This window comes from Pyxicephalus adspersus, chromosome 3 (assembly GCF_032062135.1).
Source record: "Pyxicephalus adspersus chromosome 3, UCB_Pads_2.0, whole genome shotgun sequence".
In the NCBI taxonomy this organism is placed as follows: Eukaryota; Metazoa; Chordata; class Amphibia; order Anura; family Pyxicephalidae; genus Pyxicephalus; species Pyxicephalus adspersus.
The window spans coordinates 31,754,350-31,767,349 of record NC_092860.1 but is presented as its reverse complement, the minus strand read 5'-3'; the positions used below and the strand labels follow the sequence as shown (position 1 = coordinate 31,767,349).

At 35.2% G+C, this 13,000-nt stretch overlaps 1 protein-coding gene across 2 annotated transcripts in view; it reads left to right on the top strand.

Moving 5' to 3' along the window:
• Positions 1–8,723, top strand: part of RORB (RAR related orphan receptor B) — a 147,750-nt gene extending 139,027 nt beyond the window's left edge. For both annotated transcript variants that reach the window (XM_072404143.1, XM_072404142.1), the window contains exons 7-10: positions 958–1,065; positions 2,847–2,957; positions 4,708–4,820; positions 6,674–8,723. In XM_072404143.1, the coding sequence (XP_072260244.1) occupies positions 958–1,065; positions 2,847–2,957; positions 4,708–4,820; positions 6,674–6,829 (488 nt within the window). In that variant the 3' untranslated portion in view covers positions 6,830–8,723. The remainder of the gene's footprint in view (positions 1–957; positions 1,066–2,846; positions 2,958–4,707; positions 4,821–6,673) is intronic.
• The last annotated feature ends 4,277 nt before the right edge of the window (positions 8,724–13,000 follow it).

Here is a 13,000-nt window from a genome sequence, read left to right as displayed (position 1 = left end):
TTGCATCAAAAAAGCACAAACTATAACAAAGGAGCTTACAATCTAAGAGCTGGGGGAGTTTGACATACATTAGATAGAGTGACTAGAACTTTGGCTAATTCATTGCAGTTAAGAGAGAGGTGGGCAATTTTTTTTAGGAGATGGGTTATGAGAATGTGTTTCAATGTGATAAAAATAAGAGCATGCCTAATGGGACAAGGAAGAGAATTTAAGACAGTGGCGGGCCGCTCTAGAGATTTTTTGGAACAGTTTATGGTAAGGAGTTATAAGTGGACTTATATATTAAAAGTCTTTAGAATTTCATTGGAGGAATAAAAGGTCAGTTGGGGATGTATGTAGGAGCAATGAAGAACCACTGCATGTAGGACAGGAGCAGGAATTCCAGACCTTTCCAGCTTAGACAAACCATGTTATATTATACCAGCCCATTTCATTAGCTGTTATTGGTTGTAGGGCATCTCACACTGTCAAAGACAATTCTTTCCTCAGACATATTCATAAATGAGGCCCTGTGATATCTTACAGACCTACATCCCCTGAGGACTCTAATACATTATTATGTACCATATGTAGTGGCACAATTTCATGCTGGGTTTAAATATAAAATGAAAATTACACAGTTCATTAAAAATCAAGTCATCATTATTGAAAGAGATTCTGATAAGGAATTTAGAGAATAAAATCTTTTTTATTCGATGTGTCGCAAAAAAAATAAAATAATTCATATGCTTTTTCAAACTGTTTTTGAAAAGTTACATACAGTTTCCATACTATAAAAACAAACTTCTGATATGCTGGCATTTATCATGCCCACATATGACTGGCTAGTGAAATTATAATGTCTGAACTTCCATTTGTAGCATTTTTAGTATCTGCAGAATAATAGAAAGCATATATTGTTGTTCCCATTATAGTGCTATTTTACATCCTATCTGTTCTATTTGTTCTTTCTGACAGGCTGCCTAGAAGTTGTCCTAGTAAGAATGTGTCGTGCCTTCAATCCATTAAACAACACTGTTCTGTTTGAAGGAAAATACGGAGGGATGCAGATGTTCAAATCATTAGGTAATTTTATTCTGTTATCATACTGTGGGTTAAACAAAAAAATATGCAGCAACACAAGCTTATGTACATAGCAGTTTTATTTATTAGTGATCTATAAAGAGTCACAATCTACCTTAGAGAACTTCATTTGAAGACAGCTTTTTTCATATCCCGTAGTCGTATGGTGACGCCTCTGCATCTTCCCTGAATTCCCCATTGCCGATGTTTGTTTTTGCTGAGCTTTCTGTAACTACAGCATGATGTAGTAGTATAGTCGCATGGTATCAAACAGCACGTCAACTTTCTCTCTGTCCGACCATGCCGACCTGTTGTTTTGCCCAGCACAGGCTAATCCTGTTCAACACAGCACTAATCCGGTTTAAGGAAGCCTGCCATCTTTGGTCCTAGACATTGTCCCGCATTATGTGCTTGTATTACACTGTAATGCATTTTGCATTGACAAATGAAAAGCACTAGTCACATTAAGCATGTACTAAAGAAAGAAGGGTCACTTTCAAATGCACATAAGGAGGTTTTAATGAGCATTGAAGAACCGAGATATATAACAATTATTGAACAATCATGATGCGTCTTTAATTTGTCCAGAAAAAAAAAATTTACTGTCAACATTGGATTGATGCATCGACCTGTGTTTGCCCAGTGCTAAAGACTGTATTTTTTTTCTTTTGACTCAGTGCATTTAAAAAATATCCAGATCAAAATCACTTACAAAAGAAGAAGTAGAGTACGAGTAAGTTGTTGACGGCCCTGACCTCAGTGTCTACAGCATTTTAAAGGTCCAGCAGTTTTGTATGCCTGACTTGTATGCCTGACCAATAATGTTGAGGATGGGGGGATATAAATGTGTGATCCAGAAAAGGGAAACAGGTTCCTAATACTCCTGGAAGTGTTAAATATTGCAGACGCTGCAAGGAGATGAAGTACTAGAATGGAGGTAGGACACAGAGGCCACTGGAGAGGTATACTACCTCAACTGTAGATGGGGTTTTAAATCTGGATCTTTTTAAATTGACAGATTCCCATTTTAAACATATTTAAATGTGCCTGCCTTGCCAATTGACATTGACAATTCCTCTGCTTTAAAAAAAAAATAAGAAAAAAAAATATATACATATATATTTATATATAAAAACATAATATATATATATATTTTAAAATGTGCTGTTTGTGCTTGTGTGAGTATTTTGCATCTAATGATTTCATCTTCAAGCTGTTCTTTTAATTGGATATATGTGCATGTCTTTTGTTGTAACAGATACTAAACAAACAGATACAAAAAAAGTAAAGAAATGACCAGCATAATGCTAATTTCTGGCTGTAAATTGTTAAACATCATCCTCAGGGTTTCATAATAAACAATGGAATTTTGTATTTGCACTTTTAGCCTTTACTAGCAGATCATGAAAAGCTTTTTTTAGGTCGTATCTTCATTATTTTCATACTAAATATAATTTCAATTATTCAGTCAATTACACTGAAATAAAAGCAAAGCTAAATTGTGCTGCACTTCCATAAGAAAATATAACCTCTGGTAAAACAGTAATATAGACATATAAAAAAATCTATTTTAAAAGCCAATTAGATCTAGTCTTTTTTTCTATCTATCTTTCTCTCTCTCTCCCTCTCTCAGCTTGATGTCAATTGAAAATTGGAGATTTTAACTAACCAAAATACTATTTCCTACTAGCACCTGTTTTTGCGACATGATGGCAAGCTGTGTTGTGAACAGAACTGCACAATGATTAGCTTCTCCCTCTCATACTGCTTTCCTTGGCCTACAGGTTCTGATGACTTAGTGAATGAAGCATTCGACTTTGCAAAGAGTTTATGTTCCCTCCAGCTAACCGAGGAGGAAATTGCCTTGTTTTCTGCAGCCGTATTAATATCACCAGGTACTAATTATCATGTTAACAGCAAATATTATCTATTAAGGCATATTATTCACCTTTCCCTTTATTCCCAGCTATATTTTCATGTTCATTTGCACAAAATTGTTGATGTGTTAGTGCACGTGTTTATGTGTTGCACAACACATGTTAAAATCATTTTTCTCTCTTGGGAGAAAAATCAAGTCTGTGAACTTCCTATTGAAAATCATTATGAGCTGTGTTTATGAGCTCAGCGAGACAAAAATCCACTGTATATAATTATATACATTTTTATATACAATTATATAATCTCCATATACTGTACACTGTATTCTGAAAATGTTAGTTTGTACAGTGCCAAGTCACACACATCCAGACACTTTTCCATCCAGAATTTTTTGTTAATCTCTATCACTTTTTTTTTTCTTCCACCATATTTGGTGATTTGTTATGTGCTGAAAATCACAGTAATTGACATTTATAGTTACCCTAATGCAGGCTGAGTTGTTCAGTTGCAGTTTTTAAATAATATAAATCATCTATTGCTTTATTCATGTGTATTCTGTTACAGTCACAGAATATTCTATCCTGACAATAATATATTTTGTACACCCCGAAAGGCGACACACCCTCCTCTTTATCAGAATCTCAGTTCCAAATGTTCTTTTCTTTTTCTAACAAGAAAGCATAAGAGATGAAAGTAAAAGGGAATCCTTCTGGGGATATTCTTCTGATTAAATTGTTTAACCATTGAATGTCACAGTTCATTTTCATTTAGCCTGAGACAAAAAATTTCTCTTTTATTAATCGACAGGTACCCATGACATTTATCTTATTTTAGACCTTTTCTGTGGATGTTTTAATATGTGCATGGGCCTGCTAACTTTCCAGTTCAGTAGTTAGCCTCCCAGCTATTTTTCAGATGGGATGAAATATTTATTAGTTTGAAGTCTGCATTAGTGCATGCAACTCCAAAAAAACGTTTCTTGCCACATGGTATGGCAGGTCTGCACCTACATGGAATTTACTCTCTTGGATTTCACTGTCACTTTGTATAGTCAATTCTGTCTCAGGTCAAGCCTATAAAGATCACAGTTTTCCCCCAGTGGAGATCAGTCTATGGCCAGACAGCTTTAGTTAGAGTGCTAATCTGATTTTTTCTGTATGCATTTATTTTGCCTATAATTACGCTTAATTAGAAATTAATGAATGATCAAAAACCTCGCCACTGATAATGCACCCCATCTGCTCCTAACATCTTGTTGAGAGGTACAAATCCACAGATACAACATTCTCTCTTTTTTATTTTTTAAGTTTTTTCTTGTTTGTTTTTGTTTAACAAATTAGTAATAAATGTCTCCTTGGCTTTATGTAAGACCATCATTGTGACAAAAAGTACAAACCTCATGAAAAACAAGTATACACACTGAATATTGCCACCAGAGGCAAATCATAAGTTGCTTTCACCCTTTGATGTTTTAATTATTCCTTGAAGAGAAACATAGTGACTGCTGATATTTATATAGTAAACAAGCACAGTGCAAATGTCATAACATCCTATTGTGTTTGAACACATTTTTATACGATTTTAAAGAAATTCCGATTATGCAGGGACATATCCCTTTGCTTAGTTCACATAGAAACTGAAAGATTTCAGTGCCATCTGAGACTAAGGGACTGTGATCCAGTTGTTCTTTTGTTGCACTTATGCTGCTCTGTGTTGCATTTAATGACCCAATCCTTTTTTATTTCTGTGTGTAATGTGTTGCATTAGATCGACCGTGGCTGGTAGAACCAAGGAAAGTTCAAAAGCTTCAAGAGAGAATTTATTTTGCACTTCAGCATGTAATTCAGAAGAACCACCTAGATGATGAGACACTGGCAAAGGTATGTGTCTGTCTTAAAAGTGCTTTTTATATATTGTATATCTGTTAGATCTAGGTCTGTTTGAATATCTGTTTACTGGGAGCATCATACAGCAAAACCCATATGTCCGTCTGCAACCTTCTAATAAAAGCCAAATAGATGCCAAATAAATTTCATATTTCCTTTTATTAACTCACAGGGTCTGCAAAACAAAACACTGGGGGAACCCCAAATTATGCAAAAAGCTAAGCATTATAATGTAGCCCAGGTATTCTAATTATGCATCAGGATCATCTCAATATCCACTTTCAACTTCTGCAGCTTTGTTTTTTTCTTCACCTAAACTAGCTCCCAGTGACAACACAGACTCCTTTACAGTACAGGTACTGCCTCCTATGAATTACATTGGAAACCCCAAAACTCACCCCCAAGCCCCAAAGAGTGTCTCAATCAACCTTACATTGAGGACATTCCCTTCAGACCAACGTAAAATAAGTTGTCATACATATTTTTTTACTTGCTCCCTAAAAAGGCTTTGGGCAGGGTCACCCTTACTTGGATGAAAGACAACCTCCTTTAACCTTTCAACAACAGATACATGTTTGTTTCCACAGCTTACTCCCAAACCCTGCAACTGTATGGAGTCTTAATTTCTGTTGGACTGTATGTAGTGCTTTTTCTACACTTTATCTACAAATTTCAATTATAAAATGACACTCCAAATGATGGAGTGCACAACTTATTTGCACATATAAAAGATACACCAGTAATGATAATGGCTTTTACTAAAGCACTGTAAATGAGGGAGCACTCTGTATTTAGCTCTTGTCTTCTACCTAATAATTGCATATTAAAAATGTAAGGTCCTTCCTAGTGGAGCACACTTTTTGTCTAACCAATAACCTAAGCTTTAATTGCACAGGCAAAGGCCAATTTGTTATCAACTAGCCATATTAACAGTGTACTTAGATGTTCTTCTGACATTTACTGTCTTTTTTTTCCTTATGAGCATACTCCATCCAGCCCACTGATGGTGTACAAGAAAGTAAAGTTGCAGGCTAGACAGCAGAGTGTGGCTAATAACATAGCAATAGGAAAGTTCTTGTATCATCTTGGGGATCGGTGTGTGTAAACAGCATCTTGGGTTCATTCACTGTTTTCAAGAAATTTTGGGCTCTCCATGAGCTCTTTACTCTGGTATGCATTTCTTCTATCTTTTGTGGTACCAGAACCAAGGAGGAAGGGCTAAGGGATAGGACATATCCAGAGTGGAAAAAAAGGGATGGAATCCAGAGGGAAAAAAAAAACATTTTGCTGCTACTATTACAGATAAGCCCCAAGTTAAGGACATACGACATATGGACGACTGCTAGATACGAATGGGGTTTCCCTGCTTGTTTGTGTGCAGGACATCGGTTTGATGGGGGAAGGGGGCGGTTTGCATGACTTGCAGAAGAAATCTTTTGCTGTTCTGCAAGCTCCTGTAATTCTTTAATGACCAAGACAAACTCTGCAGTTGTTTCCTTTTGCATGTCAAAGCAACTTGCTCCAGAAGTTAATGATTGTCCAGGCTCCATAAATGTTTTTTTTTTTTGCTTTGTTTGTGATTAATTCACAGTGAGGATTTTATACAGTAACTGACACCACGCTGCCTAATAATATGTTGAGACAAACATCTGTCCTAACTGCATTTATTAAAAAAATGTACCTGTTCCGACTTACATACAAATACAACTTAAGAAACAAACCTACAATCCCTATCTCGTATGTAACCCGGGAACTACCTGTACTTGTTTTTTTTTAATAGTACTATACCTATATTTAGTCATTTGTACCTTTAAACTTTTGTAACCAGCCTTTTCTTTTCTTTACAGTTAATAGCCAAGATACCAAACATAACTGCACTTTGCAACTTACATGGAGAGAAGCTGCAGGTATTTAAGCAATCTCATCCTGAGATAGTGAATTCATTGTTCCCTCCTTTGTACAAGGAGCTTTTTAACCCTGACTCAAGCACTGGCTGCAAGTGAAGACTACTGGATCTTTCACATAGCTACGGAATGCATCACTACTAAGACAAAAGAAATGTGCTCAAAAGGACTTATAAAAACCACAAAAAAAAACATCACTACAGCAGCACTAGGAATGTCCTGCACTTAACTAGATTTATTTTTCACCGCTACAGTTTGAAGAATGTAAATACGCACCTCTGAGTGAGGCTCTCTCATTCTTTTCTTTAATAACTGTTTGATTTTCATTTGGAACTGATCGTTTAACATTTTAGTTGCCAGGGGGGACCTGTGCAAAATAAAAAAGAAAAAGTATTGCAAACTCCCCCGGCAGCTGAAGCATTTATCTTAATATATAGAACACTGGGTGTATTTACTTTTTTATATATAATTTGAGAGACAACAATTTATAGAATTTTATTGTAGATATCAACAAGAGCATATACTTCTACAGTATTACTCTTCTTTCTGGATTATTTCCAATCTAATTTAAATTTGACTTACTTCTATGTTATAGATGCATGTGTAGATAAAAGTTGGTGTGCATATATATATATATATATATATATATATATATATATACTCACACATCGCAAAATGCACCTTTGCTGTGGTGTAATTCTATACTATACAAGAATTTTTTTCTAGTTTTCTTTTTGTCTTTTCATTGATGATGTTGTGTTTTCCTTTCCTTGAATTTATGTATTTATGTTTGGGCAATCAAGTTTCAGTTAGTGAAGCCATTGTTTAAACAATAAATGTTGCCAATGTATTGTACACCTTCCAAGCGGTTATTCGCCACTTTGGGTTAGTAGAGTATCACGCATGCCGGGTGTGTAATGTAATGCTTAAGCAAGACACAATTTTCTTCCACAAAAAGCCATGATTGTAAAATGTACACCTATTCTTTTAAACTCAAATATATTAGGATTTATCTACAAAGGAGGGTATATATTTTTATTGAATGGTTTAAAACATATATATCTTTGTACTTCAGATAAACTGCTGGTTGCTATAAACAGAATTTAGAATCATTGCACCATAAAGTTATCACTGCAATGTTCATTTTGGAATTAAGTTAGGGTTAGGTTACAAATAAAACATCATTTGTAATCTATACATGCACACAGCTGCTACTACTACTTACCCGCCAATATATAGATGTAGAGTAATTTACCCTTGACCCATACCACTGGCCATTTAAGAATGCATCCCAAACTTATAATCCTCAGCATTCTACAATGTAAAATGCCGTTACATGTAAATCATACTCTTTATACATTCAGACACTTCCGAGATGTCTGCAAACACTACTTATATAAAAAAGGCACGCTCATTGTTAGCACTGGACAACCTAGTAGGCTAGAATCCACCACATTCCAACTCATGCAACTTGTACGTTAGTTTTCCTTTCACAATACCTTAAAAATAATGCTAATTATTTGCATTTTAGCAAGGCATTGGCTGGTCAGACACAATCATTTGGAACAGATGCATTTAAAATAATTTTGAACTTCCAAATCTGTATCTGCCAATTAACCCCTTTATGCCTGACAATACTTTCTCTGACATATAAAACTATACAGCACATGTGCATAGAGCTCAAATTACCATAAAGTTCTATAACTATATTTCCAGGATTCTTTTTTAATTTACATTGTGCATGTCTTGATAACAATCATTTTATTTAGTAATATTTATTTTATGTATTTGATGAACTGCTAGACTTGTAAAGCTCAAGGCATAATAGATTAAGCACACACATACTACTGATAATAAATGCAATCCTGATTTTTTTTTTTTTTAAGTTGCTCCTTTTTTACTATCAAAACTTCTATCTCAAAATTGGTGTTTCCTGTTCATTTTGACAATCCCAGGCAAGTAATTAGAAAACAGCTGTCTATAGACAAATATACCACACTTGTTCATTTTCTAGAAGAGTGTAATCTTTTTTATTGTCAATGTCACTTCTGTGAGCCTTTTGTTCAAAGAATTAATTCCAAGGGTCAAATTCTGTGTTAATAGAAGATTATGTTGCTGATTGTTAGAACACCAGGGTAATAGAAGAGTAGCCAATTAAAGCAAGCATTTCAACAGATCTCTAGAATATGGTGCTACATGCAGTATATTGTGGGATTATTAGGGTCTCTGATGATGTATTAGGTGTCAACCATCCATTATCCTGTTGAGAATACAAGCGTAGGCCCTTTAGTAATAAACTGTACACTTCATTTGCAGTGAATAGATCTGAATCAGGAATGATTTTACCTTACACCCAGAACAGAGCTTATTTAAAGCCATCTAACAGTATATTAAGTAACAAATCAAAAAGATGTGCAGCACTAAGTAAATGATTAAATGATACATTTATATTTTTCAATTAGTTTCCTGTATTTAGCATGAGTTTCTTTAATTATGTTACCGCAAGGAAAGCACAAATTTGGCTATAAAGTTCTGAAGTCACACAATCATCCAAAAACATATTTTTTAAGTAATTCACCTAATTTTTTGTATGTCATATAAATCAGTGGTCCTTAACCTTTTCAGACCTATGGACCACTAAACTTATGGACTCCGGACCGCACATGCGCGGGGAGAAACTTTCCTTTAGAGTGACATCATGGTGCTAGAACCCGCCCTCTCTCCCTTTGCAGGCTCAGATCCAGAAACACAACCCAGCCACCACCCTGAGCCTGCGGTACATACCGGGGACATGGTCTGCTCTGGCTGGTGAAAGCGGGGTCCGTGGCCCACTAGATATAAATAACACAAAGTATGTGAAAGTGAGGATATGTTCATTTATATCTAATTATGGCCATACATCTATATACAGACATTGTACGATAACTAAGCAGTTGAAAGAACAAACATTCTTTTTTAGACATGCTGTATACCTTACAACATTGATCAGGCTGTTAATTATAGTGCCAGAATTTTCTGTAAACATTTCTGATTGGCTGTATTGTGGTTATTCATACCACACACGCTGCCAGTGGGAATTTTCTGGCATTGGACAACAAGCAAATACCAGTTATGGCACTTTCTTTACAGACACTACTATCTGCTATGTATTCTCCTGATCTACTCTATCATTGTAGAACAAATGACAATCACTGCTTAATGCAGAATTTGCACTGTATATCTCTCAGGGATGTTTGTTACTAACAATTATACCTGTTTGGAAGATATTAATAGTCTTCCTTACAATTCATATTTAATAAGAAAAGGTAAGAAATGAAAGGATGTTCATAGCTAGAATGAATACCAGACTAATAAACATCTGATTTTCCCTTTTACTCCAATCTAAAAGCACTAAACAGATTGAAAATCTTTTCCCAGCAATAGTTTAAATCCGCAGGTATTGGTTAATTTTCAGTTAGTAGAACAACTGATGTTTATTGGTTAAGGGAATTACACTTTTTTAACATCTTGAAAATGAAAACAGATAACAGACATGATCTTTCAGTAGATGGTCAGCACAAGATTTCAGAATTCCCCAATACCCCTGAAATAGACTGCCAATTATACTAGACTATAAACATTGGCAGAATTCACCAGTTTTGTGGCTCTTTTCTGAACCATGTGTTCATACTGGTGTATGGATGATATCATTGGTAAACTACAGCCACCATCCACTTCCATCCCAGGATGACAAGCACTTCTCAGCTTCCTTTTCAGCCATAAAAGACCTCTGAGTCTAGCACAGGTCCAGGATTGCTCTCATAATAGACAACAGCCTTCAAAATAATTGTTTAAGAACACATATTAGTTATCACTAAAAAGTAGTTGTGAATTTCTTTTACATATTTGCACAAATGGCACCAAGGCCAACACCCAAGGAACTGTTTAGATAAACTGAATTAGCCATATATACAGTCTTGTTTAGAGTCATTCTGAAAAAATTGATAGATTTACACTTAGAACCACCATACAAGGTATAATCTAATATTTTATCCATGTAAAATATTAGATTTGCCAATGTGAAAACACACCTAATCAATCAATGAAATTTGTATCCAACTGTGCAGGATCTTGTACAGTTGTTGATAGATCTAAAAGAGGCTATATATTCTACACTAAAATTATGTAACTGTCCTGCCTGGCGCAAAGGGAGCGCTGGGCGCCGACATCTTCTCTCTTCTTACGGGTTCTTCTTCCTGCGTCACCCAATCTTGTACGTACTGAGCAAGTGCGGATTCGGATGATGTAGATTGGGTAAAAAATTGCCCATCTCATTGCTCAGGCATGAGAACAGCAATTTTTTTTATTAATGAAAGGGATTCTTCTGTGCATGCCCGAGATGCTGAGAGATGCACAGAAAAAGCAGCCAAATGTCTCCTTGGTAGGTATCCGGAGAGGCTTTTTACTCCTATTAATTTTTTATCACTTAGGCGATCAAGAATTAAAGGGGTGGTGCTGCACCCTTTTTTTTTTTTTAAAGGTGTTGCACTTAAAAAATACAAACAAAATTTTTACTTTAAATAAAAGAGTTGTCTCTCCCTTTATGTAGAGCAAAAATTCTGAGTTTGGGTACGCTTTAGGAGAACTAATTTAGAAATACAGTCTCTATAATCAGGTCAGTACTCTAAGGACTCTATTTAAAAAAACAGGGAGTATGACGTTCCCTCAAACATTACCTCGTGGGAATCAATTACTGCCATTGAAACGCAGGTCTGATTCCCTGTTTTATAAATAGAGCCCTATGTGTATACTGCTGTAGTTTAGCAAATACATCTGAAGTACATTGATATTCTACCTAAATTGTTTAAGAAATGTGATTACTGGTCATTTTTTTCACATGCTAGCTGGTTTAAAAATGTATTTTTATTTTATTCTTTAAGACAAAATGTTCACCAAAAAGAACAATGCAGAGTTTTTTATGTACTTTTTTCTAATTATTTTCCAATATTTAAATATTTTGTGACAATTGAATCTTCTCGCAAAGCATGGCTTGGTTTTAAAATTAGAAAGGATAAAGGATTATGCCACCCAAAAATATATTTTTGGTAATGGAAAGTTTAACCACATGGCGTCTAATATCTCCCTGTGATACTATTGGCTGATTTCTTCTGAAGTTTTGTTTATACATAAATGCTCTTGCCATTTTGAAAGGTTTCCACTTCTCCTGTTGGAGTTTTATATTTATTTTGTAATACAGACAATGCATCAGAAGTTGATAAGGCATGCAAAAGAGAGCAAGAACCTTCAAAACACAGGCAGATAGAAACATTATAAGACAGGGGGTTGAGTTGGTTCTCTAGTCTTACCTTTCAAAAAATAAAATCATATGTGGGTGGACTAACCTTTCAATACATGCACATTTTTAAAGACTAAACTGGCAAGCCAGCCATTGACTTCAGGCATAGCCAGATTTGATTCCTAAAAGGTGGCAGATATACTGTCTGCCTTTTTCAGTTTTCCATTGGTGTAGGTGGTTTGAGTCATGTGCTACTTCATATATCTCTCATGTGGCTAGATTTTCCTATTACAATGAAAAATAATAAAATGCAACCCTTTCCTAAAAGCCATAACAATGAGAAGTATATGGGAACTTGTTCAGAAAACTTAGCCCAAATAGAACTACCTGTGACTTAATCTATGGGTATCTCTCAGTTTTGGGTAGACATAACCTTATCCTTTGTCAACGCCTGGTGTAATAATATAAACTGGACCATTTATTTATTACTTCACTGCATTGTTTCTGTATCCAGAACAAGCCTTATTTAACACAGGGGTATAAATTCCTTTTATAGACTTATCAAAAATTGGTTTATGGAAAGGCACGCTTACATTACACTCACTGCATGCGCCTAGAGAATGTATCAGGCCATACAAAATGGTGAAGAATGGTTGGTGTCATGTATATAGAGTTTGCACTGTTTGAACTTAATGGCTTGTAATTGTGCTTTAAGATGGTTAAAACACAGCAGCAATAATTGTAAATGCACAGTACCAACTTTTTAATTGTGGGTATGAAATGCTGTCTTTTGTAAATTTTGTGTAAAGAATATCCACTGCTCTTTAGTTTTGAATTAAATGAATGAATAACAAAATAGCTCCTTTGTTTCAAAGAAACCACACTAAGGTCAGATTCATAAGCATATTTTGGGCCTCAGTAGAATTAATTTTCTCTCTTCTCCGCTTTACTATCTGTTTGTTTTTTTTCTGTCTGAAGTATCAACCTTCAAAAGG